Consider the following 21,842-nt stretch of genomic DNA (forward strand, 5'->3'; position numbering starts at 1 on the left):
TGTCCACTATTATAAAGCGAAGAGGCGCGAGCAGCATGTTTTTCGTCATCTTTGGGCGAGATTGTCCGATGCTCTGCGCCTCGGTGGCGGACGTACGAAGGCCTACTCGTGGATAGCGCGAGAAGGCACTGCTGGGCTGGAGCACATGCCTCTGCGTGTCGTATGTAGCGTTCCGCTCGCGCTATGGGGCTGTTTCGCTGAACCATGCGCGGAATGGCGCAGGAATACGACCCGGTCTCGCTCGTATTGGATTACATTCTCAATGTACGTCGTGCATCATTGGCATACTACTCAGTCGTACCGCTGAGACTCTCGCGGCCAGCGCGCACTGTCTGTCAACGTGGCCGTGGCAAGCACGCACGACGTGGCGTGGTTGTGCAAGGTGCGTATGGGCACGCGCAGTGGATTATGATGCTTTTGATCGCCACCAGACTAGCCACAACACCGACGTCATCTATTTGCTGCGCAAGATGCGCCCGGGGATCACTGTACTGGATGGTGGTAGTAAGGACACATCTCTTCCCATGCATCGCGTGCTCAGCGATTCGCAGTTGGCATGCTTCGCCGCCCCGACGAGACCCGGCTCTCGCTCGTCCGCGCTATCATGCCACGGACGAACAAGTCTCTGGATGAGGGGAGTCGCATGGAGACGTCGGAGCCGTCCGCTCCCCTCCTCCCGGGACCTCGCAAGTCCGAAGCGAAGCGGTTCGAAGTCCGGGTAGGAACCCCTTTTTCTCCACGCGCCGTCACTCCATCTCATCGTGTTGCTTGCAGGAGCTGATTGCCCAGGGGCCGCTGGACAGCCCGTGCCAGGATGGCGGCGCCGAGATCACCGTCGCCGAGTTCGGCTGCGAGCCCGGCGTGAAGCTGTCCGACATCCTCGCCGCATCGGCGTACCTCGACCGGGCACACCACCCGGCACTCCCGGCACTCTCCACCCGCCGGCCGTGCATCACGATCACAGTGAGTCCGCCGCTGTCCGTTTCGTTTCCCCAGATACGCAATCTCACGCGCGCGCGGCCACAGTGGCCCGGGTACGAGCCGTACAGGGACAACCTGTGGCTCGCGGGGGACATCACGGTCGAGAGCGTCGTCGCTTCCGTCGCCGACGCCGCGCTGCGATTCTACACGGTGCGTCCCATTTTCGCACATTGTATTCCGCCGCTGAGCCTTTCGCTGCGCAGAATGCCTCTCAGCTGCCGTGCGCCGAGCCGCAGTTCGCGCTGGGCTCCGGGGCGCTGGAGCTGGGCGCTCTGTTTTTGATCAAGGTCCGCATCGATCCGGGGGGCGCGATCCAGCCTGTCTTCGAGGTGGTGAGGAGACGGTGAGGGCGTTTCGGGTATGTTCCGATGTATACATGCGGTATGGATTGAACACAGCACACTCGGGTTGCTTTCGTTTCTCTTCGCTGAGTACAAGTCGGAGCAACAAATTCCATAGTTATAATGGACCTTATTCGCACTGGGTCGGCATATCAGGAGCGCGAACGCTTTCCAGGGAAACTTGTGGTTGGCTCAGGAACTAAGCAGGAACTGGTGACCGCTGTTTCTCCGAATGGTGCGTACATGGTGAGCGATCACTGGCTAGACGACAACTGGATAACAAGGTGGCAATTTCTGAAAATATTTGACGAGGTGGATATCCGGAAGATGTTAGCATCGTGCCGCAGCATAATGCACAACTCGATTTCACGTATACAACCGCTCGTATTCCTCTCGACCCGCCAAAGCAAATGGGACAAGTGGTGTAACTACTATAATCCAATGCCTCAGGCTCTGCTAAGATGCGTCAGTAATCGATAACAGCGAAAATATATGGCGAGTACCCGCTACTGCACAATTTGAACAGATTTGACCAGTCGCTTCATGTCGTCGATTTCGCTCATAGTGAACAACAGGTGCCCAACGAGTCGAAGCTCTTCCAGTCCCGTCGCCGTTCGCGTTGCTAGGCATAGTTTTAGGGACTTCAGGATATTTTCTTCATTCAGATAACTACTACGTGGTATCACTAGGTCGAGTAAGCTGGGGTCATAGTAATTGAGTTCCACGACGCGAAGCGACGGGATGCAAGTGGGACAGTCGGCGAGTGTGCTGAGAAGATGGTCGATGTCTCGATACGAATACACGCGAAGATGAGTGATAACATTTGGATGAGTGGCACACAAAAACTGTTGTGCGTCAAGCGGGACCAGGTCACGGCCAAAGTTCCGCATTTTGACACTCGCAAAGCCTCCTTTCAGAGAAGCCATAGTTTTCATCCTTGCGCGTACGACCTTTTTTTCATTCATTCCAGGAGTAGTAGCCTCAAAGAATGTCGGAGAATAAATGCCATAACCCACGTATAGATACGGGTCATATTGGATGATATCGAGACTTGCAGAGTCGGCCGGAAGTTTCGCAGTCAATAAGGAAGTTAGAGCTACTAAATCACGATCGGAGGTATGCATGCACAGAACGGAAAGCCTGGGAGCAATAATCCTCCACAGGAACCTTGTGCACTCTAATGCAACATTTGAGCGACGACAGTTCCACTTGCTGATCTGGTGCATCCTCTTCTTTACGCCAGGTAGCGTGATGTAGGTGTAACGATTCCAACAACGGCAAACCCTCCAGTACGGGGAGTAAATCAGTACAAAAGACGCCCAGAGGGTTTTTTATCTCTAAATGTCGTAATGAATTGGATGCTATCCTGGTCCAAGCCATGGCACATTTTTCTGAGTGAAGTCGACTCAAGTGCGTAGCATATTTGGGGCAAAATATTTCAGGTAGGGGGAGATCTGTGTCATGTCCAGACGTGATTGTCACAGATTCAAGGAGCGGTGCGGGAGAATTAAGGAAAGCATGGATGTCTTCATCTACTTGGAGACCAATATGGATGCCTCGGATCCGCGACATTTCTTTGGAGAGAATCTTGGGCAACACCTCGCCAATCAATATCTGATAGAAAAAGCGAACCTCCTGAGAGTATTCCGGCAACGTGACAGTGAAGGGTGCTTGCTTTGTGCGCTCGACCTGGAGTTTCATCCACCTAGGATGCTTGTTTATTACCACATTCGTCCAGAGAATGGAATAATCAAGGGAAACGACACGCCAGTATCGACACACTCCAGAGAGTGTAACGGCCGCGCGAGCTTGGCGAGCGCGCATCTCCGCGTCCTCTACAGCAAGGGTAGAAGTGGTCGAGATTTGTTATGTTCACTGCGTCGGCAACATAATGGAGGAAAACGTGTTCCAGAACTTCGCGAGGCAGAACGGCGACCGGGGGAAGCGTGTTTAGCATTGATCGGATTTGTCTTAAGGCACGAACATGTTTCCAGCCCTCAAGTACAAGGCGTTGTCTCCGGTTCTCCACAGAAAGATCCTGATAATTGTCCCCGCAGATGGTGCGCATAGCATCCTGAAGATTACTATACACAGTCTCAGCAAACCAGTGCATAGGGTAGTCGACATGATTATGAAGTGAGACATAAGCCTGCGTAGCGCTCACCTGCTGATAAATTCTCCCGCAGACTCGGACATGGTTTGAGGCATCCTGTGCACTGAATAAGGGAATGTGAGGCAGTGCACAAACGAGAAAAAAAAAAGAAAGAAAAAAAAAACAGTCAGATTAACACTGTACTTAGGAGCTGGTAGCGCAACGCAACCTAAGGCTTCAGCTGCAATAATTGGAGGTTTTCAAGTGGTTCTGAGTATGGTAATGAGAATGGAAAGAAAAAACAGAGATATATTGACACCCGTACTGACTTCGCTGGTAGAGGCTCTGCCAGTGAGGACTCGACGAAAAAGACTCCCTCGTCGGCTCCAAGCGCACAACGAGGCACAGCGCGAGGCTGCGACGTTAACACGGTCCCGTGATCTTTTGATTGACCCGACTTCAAGCTTCAACGCGTTGCAGCTGAGGAAGAGGCTATCATGATGTAGTCAAACTTGAACTGCTCCGAATCCGGGATGCTCAATGCGCTGCCTATGCGTCCGGGCTCCTCCTTAGCTGCGGGAACGAGTACATTCGTCTGTTGACCTTCGAAGGAGATCATGCCCGTGTCGCTGAGACGATGTCGCATCAGGGAAGGATTGACCTCGTACCCAGACATTGTCCAGGACGCATCTGAGTACGAGACCAATCCGAACCATCATTCATCATCCACCATGACTGTGCGGTGACTGACTGATCTAAAGATGGGACTATAAGTAAGGCTATGATGGCCTTTTCCTTTGTGGATATCAGTGACATCTCACAATAGTGGAATTGGCTAATACGATTTGAATGTTTATTGATATTCAAGTTACTGAACACACAGTCCCGTTCGCTTAGTAAGTGCCCTCCTCGTCTCGATCGATCCCCAGCGGTTGGTCTATGGCCTAGGGCCACACACAAACTGGTAGGCCGTACTGGCATTCAAGTACACGAACAGGCTACTGATCAACCAAGCTGGACTCGCAGTGATGCCGGGCACGGCCCGCAATCAGCTTCCATGGCAAGCTGGGCGCGTTCGAATTAAGATCATCTCATGAAGACTAAGTGTGGAGAGTTTAGAATTGTGGCTCAGTTTAACGCCTACAATTTGAAACAAGTAGCACCATATCATTCCATCTAAAAGCTTTACCCACAGAACCTTTTCGACATGCTCCCCGTAAGCCTCTCGAGTGTCACATCTCACATCCACGACATAAATCCGGATCCAAGATGCCTGCCGTCGCCCCTCCATCTCCTGAAGAAGTTTTAGGTGGACTTGTGGTCGGCATAGATATTGCCATCCTGTATGTTCCTACTCTCCATTTTCAAGTTTCCCTGGCTTATCTGCGATAACCTGATCTTATCAATAAGTCTGTACGGGATTGTTACTGCACAAGTATACTTCTATTGGTGGACATCGCAAGATGACTCGAGATTACTTCGCTTGCTAGTTGCATCCGTATGGTAAGATCCCCAACTGATGAAGAAGAACATATCCCCAACTTACTCTCTTCTCTGAAAGGTGTTTGGAGACTGCGCACACAGCGTTCTGTATATATATGAAATATTTTTGCACGATCATCAACTTTGGAAATCTCGAAGATGTCCTTATCATTTCCTGGTGAACCTCGTTTTTGCGTCCTGTTTCTATTAACTAATGCTCGATGGTTGCTCCAGGAGCGCTGGAGTACGTTCTTATATGTCATGCTCGCTCCCTTATTTCGGGACAGTAATGTATATTTGGTATGCAGGCTACAGTAACCACGGGGGTAAAATTTCTGTAACCAGGGTATCCACATTGCATACTCAATAATTCACTCGCAATGTAGGCTTTGATCGCTGGCTTGGCTCAGAGGTGCGACTTTTATGTGTTTTTTTTGGCGGTGTCTTATATTTTATTTTCCAAGCTTTTTCATTTGGCGAACCTGGATATGTGCGTTATCACGTACTACGCTCATACATGTGCACTGATCACATCAATCTGTGTTCACAGTGAGTAAAAGGTCGATTGCACTAGTCTCTATACTGGTGAATTTGCTTCTCGCTGTCTCGAATTTTTGAGCCTGAATATCGCGTAGACAATTTTGCTCTTTATGCGTGTCGGTTTGTGACAGCCATCACTATTTTGGCCATAGATCTAACTGATCTTATGTCAGTGTTCGCATTCGGTACAAGCTTGCTCCTAACACCCACGTCCTGCATGTTTTAATTTCTTATTATGATCTTGTAGCAACGACAGGTTTAATGTATGTCTCCCACCATTCTTTTTTCTTTGCTATAATATCTTTTTCTCAATTTTCATTAGGTCAACATCTCATACCTGGCTTGACTTCAGATTATTCCGTGGAGGTCTAGTGCGTTTCCCAGCAAAACACCCATATACAGGTTTTTGACAGCTGTCTCATCCTTGCTGTAGATCACGTTCACCTGCGGCATCAGCCTGTCAGGAATTCTGGACGTACTCATTGCTTTCAGCCAGATTTATTATCTCTGGACTTGCCGTACGGGTTACCAGGCGTGAGCATTCGCTGTATACTTTGTAACGACCGAACTATTTTCTTTTTGTTAGAACAGATAATTTGGTTCGGACGTTAATGGCATACATTGTCAACACCGGTGCTCTGACCATGTGAGTCGAGTCTGCTCATTTACGATATGTCGTCTCACAGCACTGGAAGGTGTGTTTCGATAACGACTATTGCAATGGTACAAGCTCTCGATGAATTTGTGTGCCTCCCTTGTTTACGCACGCTGTATCTAGTTTTGGGCACCAGCTTCGAGGAACAGTCTGCTCTTTGGCGCACTGGTCGAGATGCAAAGCAAACGTACGTATTTAAATCCAGTTATTTCATTCGCTGACACGCTACAATAGTTTATGCGAATTCGCTGATCGCTATGTGCGGTATTCATCCTGTACCTCTAGTTAGACTGCTAGTGCTCAACTTTCTTCCAGGCTGAACGCACGAGAACACCTCAGAGCCGGACGACAGTACTCCTCTGAGCTGGTTGAGATCGGGTTGTATGCGAGTCACAGATCGTCCAGACCGGTACGTACAATCTTTATTAATTCATGATAAGTAACCCGATGCTGACGACGACGACGACGATCGAGTAGCAAAACATTGAGATACTCCGTGATGTGACAGAGATTACTGACCATACTTCAGACAAGAGCAGGGCCATTGGAAATAATTAGTACGGTGTACTGGGTACCCCTATTGTAGTCGGTGTAATCCCTATCAGTCGACCTGGTATACGTCGATTGTGTCGTGCTCAGGGGATGATAGATATTTTGATTCGCACTTGGAGGAGATAGTTCTGTCTTTTGCCTACCTTCTATCTCCAACAGTAAGAGCCTGGTTTCCTCTTATTGTCGACCGTCCTCTCGTGGGACTTTTGTGCTGCGTTTCATCTCGAGGCTCACCATCTTTCAATTAGTATAGCGAGCGACCACTGGCTCGACGATAACTACAGGATAAGTCGAAAGTTTATACAAATATTTGACGGGGTAGGTGTCTGCAGTCTGTTAGCTTCGTGCAGCAGCATAATATACAACTCGATTTCATGTATACAAACGCTCACATGCTGACGTAGATCAACGTGTAACTAGCGACTCTTCCTCTCAACCTGCCAAAGCAGTAGGACAATTGCACGGTTATAGTTCTCGTTGGACAATCAGTGTTACTACTGTCATCCAATGCCTTCGGTTGTGCTAGAATGCGTCAGCAACCGAGAGCAGCGGAAATATATGGCGAGTACACGCTACTGCACAACTCGGACTGATTTGACCAGTCGCTTCATGTCGTCGATGTCGCACATAGTGAACAACGGGCACCCGACGAGTCGAAGCTCCTCTAATCCCGTCACCGTTCGCTTTGCTAGGCATCGTTTTATGGACTCGAGGATATTTATTTTATTGCAATCAAGTGGTCTCAATGGATTGAGTAAGCGGCTGCCAGAGTAATTCAGTTCCAGGACGCGAAGCGACGGGATGCAGGTGGGATAGTCGCCGAGTGTGCTGAGAAGATGGTCGAGGTCTTTGTACATATACACGCCAAGATGAGTGATCGTCTTTGGATGAGTAGCAAACAGAAACTGTGGTGCGTCAAGCCCCACCCATCTCGTTGCATTATGCTGCCTTCTCACACCCACAAAGCCTCCTTTCGAAGAGGCCATAGTTTTCATCCATGCGTGTACGGCCTCGTCTTCATCTATTCCAATAGCAGTCTCAATGGATGTCGGGGAATCGAGCCCATAGCCCACATATAGATATGGATCATGTTGGATGATATCGAGACTTGCATCTGCCGAAAGTTTCGTAGTCAATAAGGAAGTTAGAGGCCCTAGCTGTCCTAGCTCGCTATCTGGGACGAGCGTACACAGAACGGAAAGCCTAGGGGCAATGATCCTCCGCAGAAACTTTGTGCACTCTAATGCGCCATCGGTCATGATGAGCAAGCATTTGAGCGACGGCAACTCCACTTGCTGAGCTGGTTCATCCACTTCATTGCACCAGGAAATGTAATATAGAGCACACGATTCCAGCGATGGCAAACCCTCCAGTATGGCGAGTAAATCAATATAAGAGAAGTCTAGAGGATCACATATCTCCAGATGTCGTAATGAATTGGATGCTATCCTGGTCCAAGCCAGGGTACAGCATTCCAATTGAAGTCGACTCAAGTGCGTAGCATATTTGGGGCCAACCATGTAAGGTAGGGGGAGATTTGTGTCGTATCCATCCATGAATGATTACCACAGATTCAAGGAGTGGCGCAGGAAAATTAAGGAAAGCATGCATGCCTTCATCTACCCAGACACCGATATAGATACCTCGGATCCGCGAGATTTCTTCGGAGAGAATTTTGCGAAACACCCGGCTTACGTGAAACCAATCTTCCTAAGAGTAATCCGGCAACGTGACAGTGAAGGGTGCTTGCTTTGTGCGCTTGACCTGGAGTTCTACCCACATAAGATTATGATTTATAACCACATTCGCCCAGAGAATGGAACAGTCGAGGACGACGTCGCGCCAATATCGACACACTCCAGAGAGTGTAACGGCCGCGCGAGCTTGGCGAGCGCGCATCTTCACGTCCTCTACATCGAGAATAGAAGTGGTCGAGATCGGTAAATTTGTGATGTTCGCTGCGTCGGCAACATAATGGAGGAAAACGTGTTCCAGAGCTTCGCGAGGCAGAACCGCGATCGGGGAGAGCGTGTTAACCATCGATTGGATTTGTCTAAAGGCATGAAGAAGTTTCGACCCCTCGAGCAAAAGGCGTTGTCGCCGGTTTTCCACGGAATTACCTTGATGATTGTCTCCGTAGACGGTGCGTATAGTATCCTGAAGATCACTATACACAGTCTCAGCAAACCAGTGCATAGGGTAGTCAACATGATTCATGAATTGAGATATAAGCCTGTGTAGTGCTCACCTGCTGATAAATTCTTCTGTAGACTTGGACGTGGTTTGAGGCATCCTGTCCATTGAATAAGGGAATGTGAGGCAGTGCACCAATGAATGAAAAACAGCTGGATTAACATTGTACTCAGGAGCTGGTAGCGCAACGCAACCTAAGGCTTCAGCTGCAATAATTGGAGGTTTTCAAGTGATTCTGGGTATGGTAATGAGAATGGAAAGAAATAAAGAGATGTATTGACACTCATACTGAGTTCACTGGTAGAAACTCTGCCACAGAAAACAGACTCATTCCAAATGACCCAAAGGGAAAATTGTTGAACATAGGAAATGTCAAGGCACAGCTGGAATGATCAAGCCAGATCCCTAGGAGGGAGATACACACATAGTGGATGTGAACTGGAGTACATTTCCTATCTACAACACTATATGTACATGAATAGTGCCCTAAACCCTGATCAGATAAGGATCAGATAACTAATCCAGAGGTATTAGGATTAAGCAGTACATAGGAAAAATGTACATTCAACATGGCTCTGATGGCTCCCTGGATTGTGCTCATATAGTGAGTGATGTTCAATTCACTCACAAGTATGACCTTGACAGAATGTGTACACAGCATCTCTTGTACTGTTCTGTTCATGGATACAGCTGATCACCTCCAAACATATTACAAGCAATTGCTCTCAACCTTCAATTAATGTGTCTAAAAATATGGAAATCAGGCACAGATGTACTTACATAGGTGAGGCATGGTGAGGCTGAGGATGCATGTTACTGGTAAATTTGATATGAGTGAGCCTTTAATTCAGGAGCCTCTGCTGTCTCTGGACAGATGTTACTGTAGTTATCTTCAGGAGGATTGTCAGCTCGACCATCATGCTCACTTTATAAGTCAGATGTGCATGTCAGACGTCCCAAGTGATCCTAGATATGCAAGTCATTGATTTTGGGGACCTGAAAATGCAGGTGAGGTGCAGAACAAGCGAGTTACTCGAAGAAACAGCTTAGGAAGCCAGACTGGACCGCATGGAGATGCGTATCATTTCGAATGGCACAGCAGTGACTGTGATCTTGAACACATCCTCCATCTCCGCTCTTGTGGGGACCTCAAATGTACCTGAATATCATGAGCCCTGGTGCTTCTCGCGAATGCAGCGCACGATGCGTCCGGACCTTGTAGAGAATATATAGGCGATCTCACTGAGGCGTAAGACGACTGTATCAGCATCCCACAAGCATGTTCGAGCGGCCACAGACAACGTCAGGAATGAGACGAGTGGCAAGCTTCTGCGTGAATGCATCCATCACCGGTGCAATTCGACCTTTCACTCTCGCTTCCAAAACAGGCACTATTAGAATAATGCTATTGAGGAAGCCCGCACAGGGAAGAGATGGGGCTATATACACTCCGGATCAAGGGAAGAGTTGCTGGGATATACAAAGTTCCTGGTTGGTCTTCCAGAGCTTATTCCGGTCCCAGAGACCCCAGGAGAGGTAGTTTCGTCACTGGTAGCGAAACAAGATCGGCTCGTTGATCAATGGATACCATCGTGTCTTCGTGCGTGTTACTGGTGACTGAAGATTCGCAGACGCAGGGTGAATCGAACTTATTTTCCAAAAGCCGCGGCTTCTGCCATTTTTGATGTCCTGATTGCCAGCCCTCCTTTAATGGATTCCGTGCGGCTCGTCGCACAACGTGCATACATATGGGTATGTATTATTGAAATTTGAGCTTCGCCAGTGAGGCTATTGGTGTAGATGAGTCTGGCTCCAAAATTCTGCACACAAGGCTATGTAACAACAGTGCAGCAGTGCAGGCTGTCCAGTTCGTTTAAAACTTCGAGTACAAAACGCAATCTGGTTGCCATGTATCTGCATCCCAAAGCTCAGGCGGACAACCTTGACGCGTCTCAGTCGAGTCTCGTCGCGGGCGTTGTGTCCGGACCAGACCAGATCTCGTGGTCGACCATGATCATGAAGACGATTGCACTCAGCTCGGTCAAGAGGGCGTCCGTGACCCACGCGCACTGAGTGAGCACTATAATCTCCATGTCCGCAAGGTTCGGGCACGCGCGGCGCGCCGACACACAGTGAACGAGCGCGGCCCCCACCGTGACTCTGGTATGGTCCTGAGAGTCAATGTCCATGTCTATGATCTCCAGGGCATGCATGTTCGGCAGACACGGGGTGACGGCGAGTTGCGTGAGGAGCTTATCGAGCTTGTGATACTGCGTAACACTGAGGTACCGGACGCCATCCAGTGCGGGCGAGGCGAATAGGGTGGCACGCATATCCTGCTCGATCTGCTCATTCTGTCTGACACCGTACGCGATGACTGAAAGCGGGCAGCTATTCGCAGGTCTCGGACGGCGAAGGTGTGCAAGCGAGTGGGGAAACACCATGGTGCCAATATGCTTGAGGAAGCGATATCCCGCAAAAATTACTGATCCGTTTTGCATGATTGTGAGCGTGTCGAAGGGGGAGAGCTTGGATACGAATGCGGCCATGAGCGATGTGCTGGCATTTGAGGGCGAGCCCACGCTGAAAGTGGTCAGATTCGGGAGCACGATACTGTCGAGGAATGCCACGGGTAGTGAATCGTCACAACATGCGACGTGCAAAATCCGGATGGAACCAAGTGTTATCGAATAAGGAGCTCTATCCCAATCCCCAAACTTACAGCATAGCTCCATGTGCTCGAGCAAAGGCATCGTCTCCAATACATCGACGAGGCTACTGGTGTAGGCCATTGTGTTATTGATGACTAGGTGGCGGAGCGTGTGGGCGGGCAGGACAGAGAGAGGGATCTGAGTGTATACCTCAACGCGGTACAAATGTGGAGAGGACTCAGGGCGGAAAACAGCTTGAAGCGGGACTCTGGAATCATAGAAGCCGGAAAATATGAGATGCTGGAGGAGTGGTGCGCGGTCAACGAGGCACTGAAGGATGTCCTGGTCGATGTCGCACACGAGGTCGATGCCCTGGACGCGAGTGAGACTGGACAAAACGGCGTCGACTCTAGCATGTTTCAAGAGGGTGAGCGCGAAGGGCATGTTCTTACTGCGGGAGAGCTGGAGAGCTGTCCAAGCCGGGTTACTTTGATAAGTAATGGTAACATTCATCCAGAGGGCGGCACAATTGAGAGCGACGTTGCGCCACAGACGGCAGACGCTGGACAGTTCGAGGGCGGTGATAGACTGGAGAAAGCGGGAGTCACTTAAGCAGGCACTATCAAAGAGGGCTGATGGGGAGATGGGGAGGACGCTGAGGTCAACTGCGTTAGCGACATGGAGGAGGAAGATGTGGGTGAGGATCTCAGGAGGGAGGGAGGAGATGGGTGCGAGGGCATTAATTCGTTCCCTCACTTGAGTGAGAGTGCGGAGGAGGCTTGTTTCTTCGCGTCTGAGCAGGCGTCGCTGCACTTCGACTCTGCGCGCGTGTCAGGCCGTCGGTCGCGGTTAGCATCTGAATGAGATGAGATGACTTACTCAGAAGCCATAGTAAGTCAAAGTGCAGCTGCAGGCCAGCATCGATCACACGGGCCGCCAGAAATATCGCGGGCGTTCATTTTCGTAGGCCGCTGACTCCGCCCAGACATCTAGTACCATAGGCCTGACACACGCCCCACTGTACGAATGTCGAACATACCTCGCTTAGCGTGAGGGTAGCCTCTGCCGCTGTCTCCAGGCGGTTTCATCGTGCAAGAGACGATCCTCGATGGGATTATATATGCTCAATGCTGCCCTTCTTTTGAGGTGCACTCATGCACGAAGCGCTTGTCAAGCTTCCAAGCTTGAAATCTCATCAAATCTATAACATCCTGCTCGATCTGTTCCTCTGTCTATTGGTCCCCAGCCTGGGTTTTGTAGTATATGGCGACCGTTCTCGGCGCACAATGCACGGCAAGGGACGCGTGCGCGCGAGTACCCCGTGGTAGAGATACATGTGCGGCTCTCGATGTATAAGGTCTCAATAAAACTGAGCTTTGTGAGAGAACTAAGCGCTCTATCGCTACCCCCGGAATTGTTCAGCAGCTCTAAGGATTCGTGCAATGGCAACATCTTTAGAATATCGATGAGGCTACTGTTGTAAGCCATAACCTCGTCCCTGATAATGATGCAGCGGAGTGTATGGATATCGAGAAGGGTCCTAGATGTGCACTTCAACGTGTTGGAGATGAGGAGACGACTCAGAGCGAAAGATGTGTTCGAGCGCGAGTCTGGCATCATCATATCCATAAGACCTGCAAAAGCCTGTCTGGAATATTAATGTTCTGGTCGACGTTGCACGTGAAGTCGATGCCCTGCCATAATGCGCGCACGAGGCTGGGAAAATTCCAACAAGTTCTCCGCAGGACGACGGGAGTGGCTCGTTGAAGGTGAGAGCGAGGGGAAGCTCAGCAGCGGAATCAAAACGGGCACACTGCAACGCGACGCGCCCGAGTCTGATCATGATTATCGCGGTGTCGTGACCGGCGCGTCGTGCGCTACTACAATGAGCGCCGGCTTCTTCACGTTCCAAAAAGGGACTAGCGAGCAGCATGGTTCTTATAGCGAAACGTTCTTCTCCCACCCCCGCCACCAGGACGCCCGGCTTATGCACCTCGACTCTACAATGAAACTAGTCCTGCCGACTATAAAACCTCCTCTGATTATGCTCATGGACGACATAACGTGCTCTTCCTCCTCTGCCGCCGACATAGATGTTTACCCCGTACGCAGATGACTTGCCGTACCTGGACATTGGCGAGCAATTAGAGTCACTGCTCTTCAGCACTGAGCAGCCTCTCGTGTCGGACCAGGTAATCCATTGTATTCCGAATGGCTCTGCAGGGTGCAGTGGCAACGACACGGCGCCGTTCAATCAATTGCCGGTGGGCCTGTCAAGCAACTCTCTGTGGGTCACTCCATTCTCGTATGCTTGCACGAAAAGCTTACAAACAACCCTCCTAGCGGACTTGACTTTGGCATCAAGACGGATACCACAGTCCCAACCGTATACTCTCACCATCTGTCTCTATACCCAACTCCTCACAATGGCTTTCCTTCCTCGCCTCTATTCGTTGGACCTCTCGCATCCGAACTCTCCCCCAGCGGAGTATCTCGATTTATGGATGCAGAGCACTCCACGTCCGGCCTACATACCCAGCTCCATCAGACTCTGATCTCTCCTCCGGTCTCGTTGCACCCTCCACACACCGATCATCAGAACGTGGGTGGTGTAGTTGGAGATATACCCGCCTCTGCCTCTTTGTTCGTAGCACGAACACCCACTCACAACGATCGTTTCTCTCCCTATTCCTCCCCGTCGCTCTCGGTCTCGTCGTCATCTTCATCGCTGTCCTCCTCTCCCGGTTCTCCGTTCACGCCTTCCCGCTCGCGTGCTCATACCTCTTATCACCGCGCTCGAGGGAACGCGCGTCCGCGGAATATACAGCTACCTGTTACAGACAGTGACATCTCTGCGGCCGTCCAGGACGGGAAGACCGTGTGCACGGTTCTCGGCTGCACCTTTGTGGCTTCACGCGGGGCTCGGACTGATCTGGCGAGGCACATGGAAACTCATCGGACGACTACGAATCAGGACAAGTGGAAGTGTTGGGGTGCGCTTGCGGACAGTCAAGCGGTGGCAGAAGGGCGGGCATACGAATACAAAGGACGACTGTTGACTGGGGGATGTGCAAGGGGATTCAGCAGGAAGGATGCGCTGGGTCGGCATATCAGAAGCGAGAAGAACGACTGTATTGGAGACTTGCGGTTGGCTAAGGAGCTGAGCAGGAGTTAGTGGTTCATCTTCCTCGCTCCTGGATTATGTTCAGAGGAATATCCGTAGCCTGGTGAAATTGCGGTGTCACATTGCGTACACAGTTTGATCGGATGTATCAATCGGTCAAATTCCAACGTATCACCACAAATTCCTCAGTCTGCCAATGTGCTTGGAAAATTGCGTGATTACAGCTCCCGTTCGACGGTGTTGCTGTCCTTTGGCACACCTCATTAATGACATCGACCCAAGATCAGTGAATCGTCTCCACATGTTGGAAGTAGATGATCAAGCAAGTGTTCAACTTAAGCAAAACAACTACAGGCGTATGCCGCAAAGGTAGCGGACTCTTACGCAAAATATGTGCTTGCATTGATCTTCTCTGCCAATGTCACTGAATGAGCACGCATTTCATTGCTCTGACAAGCTACGTATTTCGTGGATCGCTGACACACAGACAATACAGGCGTCCCTTTACGGTTCGGCCGTGTAGACTTCTGTTGGAGTTTCATGACCCGATCAATCCATGGACGACCTGGACTAGAGTAGGTCAGTAACCGAGAGCTGTGGAATCACATCGCATGTACCCATTATTCTACAACTAGGACTGAGTTGACCAGTCGCTTTACGCGGTCAATTGTAGACTTGGTCAACCACGGGCACTTGATAAGATGAACCTCGACTAATCCCGTAACCGTCCGTTCGGAGATACATTGCATCAGAGGATCCAAGATTTGCCGTTTGGAGTAACTTGAGCGATTTGAACTATGGAGCTCCAAGGTACGAAGCGATGGAAGACAGGTGGGATCTGCAAGTACGGTTAAGAGAGACGGGAGGTCTTCGTATCGATAGACGCGGAAATGAGTGGTATCCTTGAAGTGACTAGCACGAAGCAAGGATTTCCAATGCGACGGCTTAGGCCAATGCGGTCTCCTATAATAATACCCCACCATACCGCCCGAAAAACTTCCTTTTGAGATGGCCATAGATCTCGACCACGCACGGATATCCTCTTCGTGGATTATGTGAGAAGTATCTTGAATGAACTTTGGGTACTCCAATCCACAGCCCAAAAACAGAGACGTGGCATGTTGAATGATATCGAGGCTTTCATCCGCTTGAATGTTCACGGCGAATGGGACAATAAGATCCACTAGCGTCTCGTAAACTGCGAACATACGCAAAACAGACAGTTTCGGAGCAATGATGCCCTCCAAAAACATCTTGCACCGTGATCCATCGCTGTCCATGATATACAAGCGCTTCAGTGACTGCAGTTCAACAGGTCGAGCTGGCGTCCCCATTTTGCTTCGAATAGCGTGATCTAGCTCCAATGAGTCTAGCGCCGGCAATCTCTCCAGTAGAGCGCGTAGGGTGAAGGAGAACTTTCTAGTTGGATATGATATTCCTAGATGCCGCAATGTGTTGGACCTGATGGCATTGGTCCAAGCCGGGGCACAGTTTTTTAACCAAATTTGATTCAAACTGACAGCATTTCCAAATTTGAAGATGTTAGAAAGAGGGGTCAGTGGGTCATGCCCAGCGGAAAATACCAAATATTTGAGGAGTGGTGCGGGAGAATTCAAGAGAGAGCGGGTGTCATTATCTATAGAGATACCGATGTCGATACCTTCGATCCGCCAGATTTCTTTCGAAACAATGTTGCGAAGCACCTTGCGAGTGATTTCCCGACGGAGGGAAGACTTGTAGCCGTCTGGAAGACGCGGAAGCGTGATAGTGAAAGGCGCTTGCTTTGTGCGCTCGACCTGAAGTTCGGCCCACATAGGATATTCATTTATTATCACGTTCGTCCAGAGGATGGAGCAGTCGATGACAATGTCGCGCCAGTATCGACACACTCCGGAGAGTGTAACGGCCGCGCGAGCTTGGCGAGAGCGCAAATGCGCGTCCTCTGTAGTAAAGATACTAGCGGTCGCAATTGGCAAACCTTCTATTTTCGCGGCATCGGCAACGTAATGGACGAAAACATGGGCAAGCACTTCGCCAGGAACAGCTGCGACCGGGGAAAACATGTCGATCGTGGAGTGAATTTGCGTTCGAGCGCAGAAGGATCTCGCCTCTTCGAGTATGAGGAGCTGTCTCCTGTTCTCCACAGGAAGGTCCTGATAATTCTCTCCGCAGATAAAGTGCATAGCATCTTCAGGTTCCCTATGCACATTCGACAAATGAGTCTCGCAAGGGGTAATCCACATGTCCATGTATTAAGATGTAGGGCCGTATGATGCTCACCTACTGAGGAATTGCTCTGTGTATGTGTGTTGGATCATCCTATGCATGGACTAAGGATGTATGAGGCACACCTAGGGATTAGAAGTCGGATAGTGCTTGAGGGACGCAGCATCAAGTCCAACTCGAAGGACCGAGGCTCTAAGGCAGGGACCCCAGGATACTAATGCAGACGCAATTGGCGTTTGGATCGCGGTGCGGGCAGACCCGGCCAAAATTTGACGAACGTCGGATCCCTCCTGCAGAAACGAATGACCTTATCGACTAGAGCATCGATCATTGTGCGGACGGCATCGCATCTCGTCATGGCATTTGCCTCTGCCAGTTACCTTTGAAGATAATGGCTTTCCTTTTGAACGTTGACACCGTGAGATACATCTCGAATGGGGAGCGAAATGTACCAATATATCAACGCCGCATACTATTTTCGCCCTAAAATTTAAATTGGTGAGTCTTTACGGTATAGAGCTCTCCGTGACTGTCCGCAAGATGCTCATATAACTGGCATCTAAGCAAATAATTAGGAGCTTTTTTGGGACCTGCCGAGCAAGACGTTCCACATGGCAGGTTTTCTTGAGATATAATGCGTCTTCTTGGGAAGAACACCAACATTCAAGGACTGGGGAGTGTAAGTTTTATTCCATCACGGAGCAATGAAGATGTAGCATCGGCTGAGATGGAAACAGACAAGAGTGAGCTGTAAGAATATCTGTGAAACGTTCTAGATACAGTGCTTTGTGTACACATGGGCGCAAGTGGCTTTGCGCGATTCGTATTTGGCGATTCTGGGTGATTTTTGAGAGGATAGATCGCTCACACTGACGAAAATTGGATCATTCGAGATCACCGAGATCTGGATGCCGGCATTTGAGGTACCAAAATCGCGTGGATATAAAGGCTAAAAACTAGAGTTTTGGATCTGAGCTCTAGGAGGATATGACGGGATCCTGTGATTCCAGTGGTCACCAGCTCGCGTCATGATACTGAATATAAATCAAACATGAGGCAATAAACGACCATGTGCACCGAGTAAGTCGGTAAGAGATAGTTTAGCTTGACTAGCGACGCACCAAGATATAGCATTTAAATTTTGTAGCAAACTTTGTTCCCGGAAGGGGTGGGGGCAGGGATAACTATGCCGACGTTGCAGTGGTCCTGGAACATCATATCGCGAAGGTAAGGCGCGACCAGCCATTGCTTGTCCGGGACCTCTCTTTTTGACACAAAATGTCCCTACCGGTCCCAGTCGATTGTTTGGTGGAGGATGATAGAGAAGACGATTTCAGCTTATTACCATCCGGAAAAGATAAGTATTCGCATTCTGCATGTGCCGCGCGTTATCATGTATGGAGTACGAACTTCGATTCTTGTTTTCAGAACTAAAAAGTGTGCCCGTGGCGAAGCGTCTCCAGTAAACGGTCTCGTGATACCGACTGATGCGACCTGCCGTCTTGGGACAGGCGCCTGCCTCTTCACGTTCCAAAAAGGGACTAGCGAGCAGCATGGTTCTTATAGCGAAACGTTCTTCTCCCACCCCCGCCACCAGGACGCCCGGCTCATGCACCTTGACTCTACAATGGTTATGACTCTCCAGCGTATAAAAGCGCGCACGGCTGTCCGCATGGATCACATCTCACGTCGCCGTCTGCTCCCCTTAGTCTCTCCGACTCGCAATGTTCGATAACTTCGATTTGACCGCTTCGGCCTCGGTGTACTCCCATGATGGACACAAGCCACAGTGCTATGAAGGCCTTCCTCTTGGAGTTTACTCTGACGCTGCATCTCATGGGTCGGCCTTAGATCCATCATACTTAGATAATCTCGTTTGGACTGGCTTGTGCTCTGCTAATCCCGACGAGCTCGCGGGCTATCAGCCCGACCTCGGGCAGGCACTCCACGTGCTCAGGGACAGCAGCACGCTGGATTCACTTATATCCCCTCACGTTGATAATACTTTGTGAGTCTCTCAATCATCTTTGCTCATATTATTGTTTGACATCCATCGGCAGGCAGCTCGATCTGGGCGTCGGACTGGAATCTCACGGGAATGGCTCCTCGTATCTTGTCTCTAGCTCGTCATCTACGAGTTTTCATACTATCCCTTCATATTTTCCTCTCCAGTCAACCGAATTGTGCCCAGATAACTTAGACCACTTTGCCGCGTCGCAGACGGAAGCTCCCATACCGCTCACCTATGCACCCCGCATGCAGCATATCGACCTTCCTGACCTCCCTAAGCATGAATTTCGACTATTCGGGGCTCCAACGCAGGGGGGAAATGATGGTGCACGCGCCTCGACATCTCATGCTTCACCAGCTTTCTCTCGCCCATCTACGCCCTCCGGTAATTCTCGCAGCCATTCCCGTCGAGTCGTGCGTCCGCGAAACGCGCAAGCGTTCATTTCGCCGCTTGCTGCAGCGCAGGCTCTCGCGAACGGTTCATTTGTCTGTCCTGCCCCCGGCTGCGGCCATGTCCCGTCGAGCAAGAACCCCAGCGACTTGGAACGTCACATGGCAACACATCAGTCGTACGCAAACAAAGGGAAATGGATATGCTGCGGAATTCCTGCTAATGCGGAGAATGCGGATGTGGCGTATATAATCAAGGGGCGTTTGATGACTGGAGGCTGCCAGACGGAATTTAGCAGGAAAGACTCGCTTGGTCGCCATCTCACGCGGAGCGGGTGTGTGGGCGACTTAAATCTGGCTCAAGAGCTCGGCAGTGCTTAAGATCGTAGTCATTGTGGACGGTGAGCTGCCTTCGTAGCATGCTAGTGGGTATTTTAGCGCTGAAAATTAGAATCTCCATTATAGATCGTTGAGTTAGTTCGATTATTCCACTTGTATTCCCATCCCTTTTTTTCTTGGTTTATGTCTAGTATTTATCGCCTGCTCCCTGATCACACCTGTGAATATTGGGTGTGTTCGTCCTTGATCAAAACCATTCCTGCTGTTTTTGCCACTTGTGCCATTAATGTAAGCAACGTCATGTATGTCTAGAACAACTCTTAATTTATTACGGATTTTCCTCAATCCATGTACAACCAGAATTGTCAGATCAGTGTCCGTCACGTACGTTTGCGGTGGGACACGTCACACGCGTCAGTTCTGTGCCATCAGTGCGTGGCCCGTCACGGCGTCATGACTGAAAAGGGTATGGTTCTTACGCAGTTCAGGCAGTATGCTCGCTCATTGGTCTGGTGAGGTGCAATGAGTTTGAAATTGGCCCGTTCCTGTTGCAACCTGAAGGTTCTGGTCGAATCTCGGATGTTCTCTCACCGCTCGCCATCCTGAACGCCCGACTCTGCGCGTTCATAAGGACCCCGCTTGCGTAGCCTTTTAAAGCATCTCCGTTTTTGGTCATGAATGGTACTCCTCATCCGCGCCCTTTGCTCCCCGCTCCCCTCACACCTCTCCTCATGATCCACATCGTCGATCTTATAGCAGCCGGTTGCTCACCGAATAACTTTGAGATACTCTCTGTCCGTGGTTGTGATCTGGAGCATTCTCCTGGGCAGCCCGAAGACCACTTCATCTTTGCCGCCGTCCCCCTTGTCTCGCATGATCACATTTTTTCTCTCAGCGTGCAGTACGACAAGCGGGATGGGTCTGGAGGCCGCCTCGGGTCTCCGGAGAATCATGACCCCATCAGTGTCCGGTATTTGACACGTATACCTAGCAATGCATTGTGAGTATCTAGCTAGCTACTTTATGGTATTGGAAGCTGAACGCATATACTCATTCAGACGGCTCAACTTGGGACTCGGCACACACTCGCGTATCGAGTGCGACATGCGGATGAACACCGATTCTTTTACTCCCCTTGACTCGTTTGGGCATGAAACTTTAGTTCCATCTACCCCGCTTGAATCGTTGGATGGATTAGACGCGCTCACGAACCTGGAACCGCCGATTCCCCGTATCGCAACGTTCGCGCCTCTCTTGCAATCGGCGAGTCTTCCGCCTATCCCGCTCTCGTCAGTTTCCTAGGATATCGAACCTCTTCCTGACAATACCGCTTTACTGGCAACCTAGAATAACAATGCCACTCTGACTCGCCCTCTGGAATATCCCTCCACTCTTCTTCTGCCTCGCTCTCCTTCCCCCGGTCTCTCTCTCGCACGTGAATCTTAGATATCTTTGCTCTTTCATAGTATTGCATGGCTGGAGTGGAGTGGAGGGGAAAGTCTCATGGTCAACGATTGGTGAAATCGTCACGCATATAGTCGCGACTTTCGAGGAGGATGGCAGCATATACGATGGATGATTTCTTATCGCACATGCTGGAGCCAACAGATGCCAGTCTAGCATCGTCTGCTTGCGGAGCGCCGCCCAATAGCCCGGTTATTTGCTGGAGGGACTGCTCAGCTACGGGTGGAGAGGTGGTGGATTAGAGATGAAAGATGGCGAGCCGGCGCGCTGGGGCAGAACTGCCACCTATTGATTTGATGTGGCCTGTAAGCCACGGATAAAGACTGCCATTTTCTGCACAGTGCAAAGGTACTTGCAATCGATTGTATGCGCGTTCAACTGATGCTTTGTGTGGGATACGTCATTGTGCTTCAAAGTGCCAGGGCCGTGACGAGGGCCAAAGTGCAAGAGCAACGCCACAACTCACGAGACCCTACGGCCCACGGTGCGTGTATTGTTCCGGGACCCTGCTGTCGCTCGCCGGTTGCCGTGCCACTCGCTTCCAGGCCACCCGTGTTCAGAGGCTCTCCGCGATCCACACTGTCCGTCGTATAAAATGGCTTCTATTCCGCTGCCTGAGCTGCATCTCTCACCTCCTCACTTTCATTCGACCACCCGCAGAAATGTCACTACTCCCCACCTTCTCAAACTTGTGCATACGCATACATCCTCCTCCCGTCGGATGCTACTCCGTGCTGCCGAGGTGCGTTGCGAGCTAATCCATACTCGGAGTCGGTGCTCGAAATCGCTCACTTCACGATCT

The 21,842-nt window shown here is 50.3% G+C and overlaps 8 protein-coding genes across 8 annotated transcripts in view; 4 read left to right on the forward strand and 4 right to left on the reverse strand.

Moving 5' to 3' along the window:
• The window catches only part of FIBRA_03120 (uncharacterized protein), a gene marked incomplete at both ends in the record, with an annotated part of 2,346 nt that extends 1,018 nt beyond the window's left edge, over positions 1–1,328 (forward strand). Inside the window, 8 exons of the mRNA XM_012324965.1 lie at positions 23–160; positions 223–264; positions 323–382; positions 432–504; positions 552–718; positions 775–963; positions 1,027–1,131; positions 1,185–1,328. Of these exons, the coding sequence (XP_012180355.1) occupies positions 23–160; positions 223–264; positions 323–382; positions 432–504; positions 552–718; positions 775–963; positions 1,027–1,131; positions 1,185–1,328 (918 nt within the window). The remainder of the gene's footprint in view (positions 1–22; positions 161–222; positions 265–322; positions 383–431; positions 505–551; positions 719–774; positions 964–1,026; positions 1,132–1,184) is intronic.
• A 5,887-nt stretch (positions 1,329–7,215) lies between these two features.
• FIBRA_03121 (uncharacterized protein) lies at positions 7,216–7,902 on the reverse strand (the record flags this gene model as incomplete). Its single annotated transcript, XM_012324966.1, has 1 exon — positions 7,216–7,902. The coding sequence occupies one exon, from the start codon at positions 7,900–7,902 to the stop codon at positions 7,216–7,218; it is 687 nt and encodes a 228-aa protein (XP_012180356.1).
• Positions 7,903–8,353: 451 nt separating this feature from the next.
• On the reverse strand, positions 8,354–8,935 carry FIBRA_03122 (uncharacterized protein; the record flags this gene model as incomplete). Its single annotated transcript, XM_012324967.1, has 2 exons — positions 8,354–8,810; positions 8,892–8,935. The coding sequence occupies 2 exons, from the start codon at positions 8,933–8,935 to the stop codon at positions 8,354–8,356; spliced, it is 501 nt and encodes a 166-aa protein (XP_012180357.1).
• Positions 8,936–10,788: 1,853 nt separating this feature from the next.
• On the reverse strand, positions 10,789–12,377 carry FIBRA_03123 (uncharacterized protein; the record flags this gene model as incomplete). Its single annotated transcript, XM_012324968.1, has 2 exons — positions 10,789–12,307; positions 12,367–12,377. The coding sequence occupies 2 exons, from the start codon at positions 12,375–12,377 to the stop codon at positions 10,789–10,791; spliced, it is 1,530 nt and encodes a 509-aa protein (XP_012180358.1).
• Positions 12,378–13,580: 1,203 nt separating this feature from the next.
• FIBRA_03124 (uncharacterized protein) lies at positions 13,581–14,662 on the forward strand (the record flags this gene model as incomplete). The annotated part of the gene is made up of 2 exons (XM_012324969.1): positions 13,581–13,774; positions 13,831–14,662. The coding sequence occupies 2 exons, from the start codon at positions 13,581–13,583 to the stop codon at positions 14,660–14,662; spliced, it is 1,026 nt and encodes a 341-aa protein (XP_012180359.1).
• Positions 14,663–15,231: 569 nt separating this feature from the next.
• FIBRA_03125 (uncharacterized protein) lies at positions 15,232–16,674 on the reverse strand (the record flags this gene model as incomplete). Its single annotated transcript, XM_012324970.1, has 1 exon — positions 15,232–16,674. The coding sequence occupies one exon, from the start codon at positions 16,672–16,674 to the stop codon at positions 15,232–15,234; it is 1,443 nt and encodes a 480-aa protein (XP_012180360.1).
• A 1,887-nt stretch (positions 16,675–18,561) lies between these two features.
• On the forward strand, positions 18,562–19,618 carry FIBRA_03126 (uncharacterized protein; the record flags this gene model as incomplete). The annotated part of the gene is made up of 2 exons (XM_012324971.1): positions 18,562–18,845; positions 18,898–19,618. The coding sequence occupies 2 exons, from the start codon at positions 18,562–18,564 to the stop codon at positions 19,616–19,618; spliced, it is 1,005 nt and encodes a 334-aa protein (XP_012180361.1).
• Positions 19,619–20,250: 632 nt separating this feature from the next.
• Positions 20,251–20,878, forward strand: FIBRA_03127 (uncharacterized protein; the record flags this gene model as incomplete). The annotated part of the gene is made up of 2 exons (XM_012324972.1): positions 20,251–20,576; positions 20,635–20,878. 2 exons carry the CDS (start codon positions 20,251–20,253, stop codon positions 20,876–20,878), a joined length of 570 nt encoding a protein of 189 aa, XP_012180362.1.
• Positions 20,879–21,842: the final 964 nt, after the last annotated feature.

The sequence above is a fragment of the Fibroporia radiculosa genome, assembly GCF_000313525.1.
Source record: "Fibroporia radiculosa TFFH 294 genomic supercontigs, scaffold1609, whole genome shotgun sequence".
Lineage (NCBI taxonomy): Eukaryota > Fungi > Basidiomycota > Agaricomycetes > Polyporales > Fibroporiaceae > Fibroporia > Fibroporia radiculosa.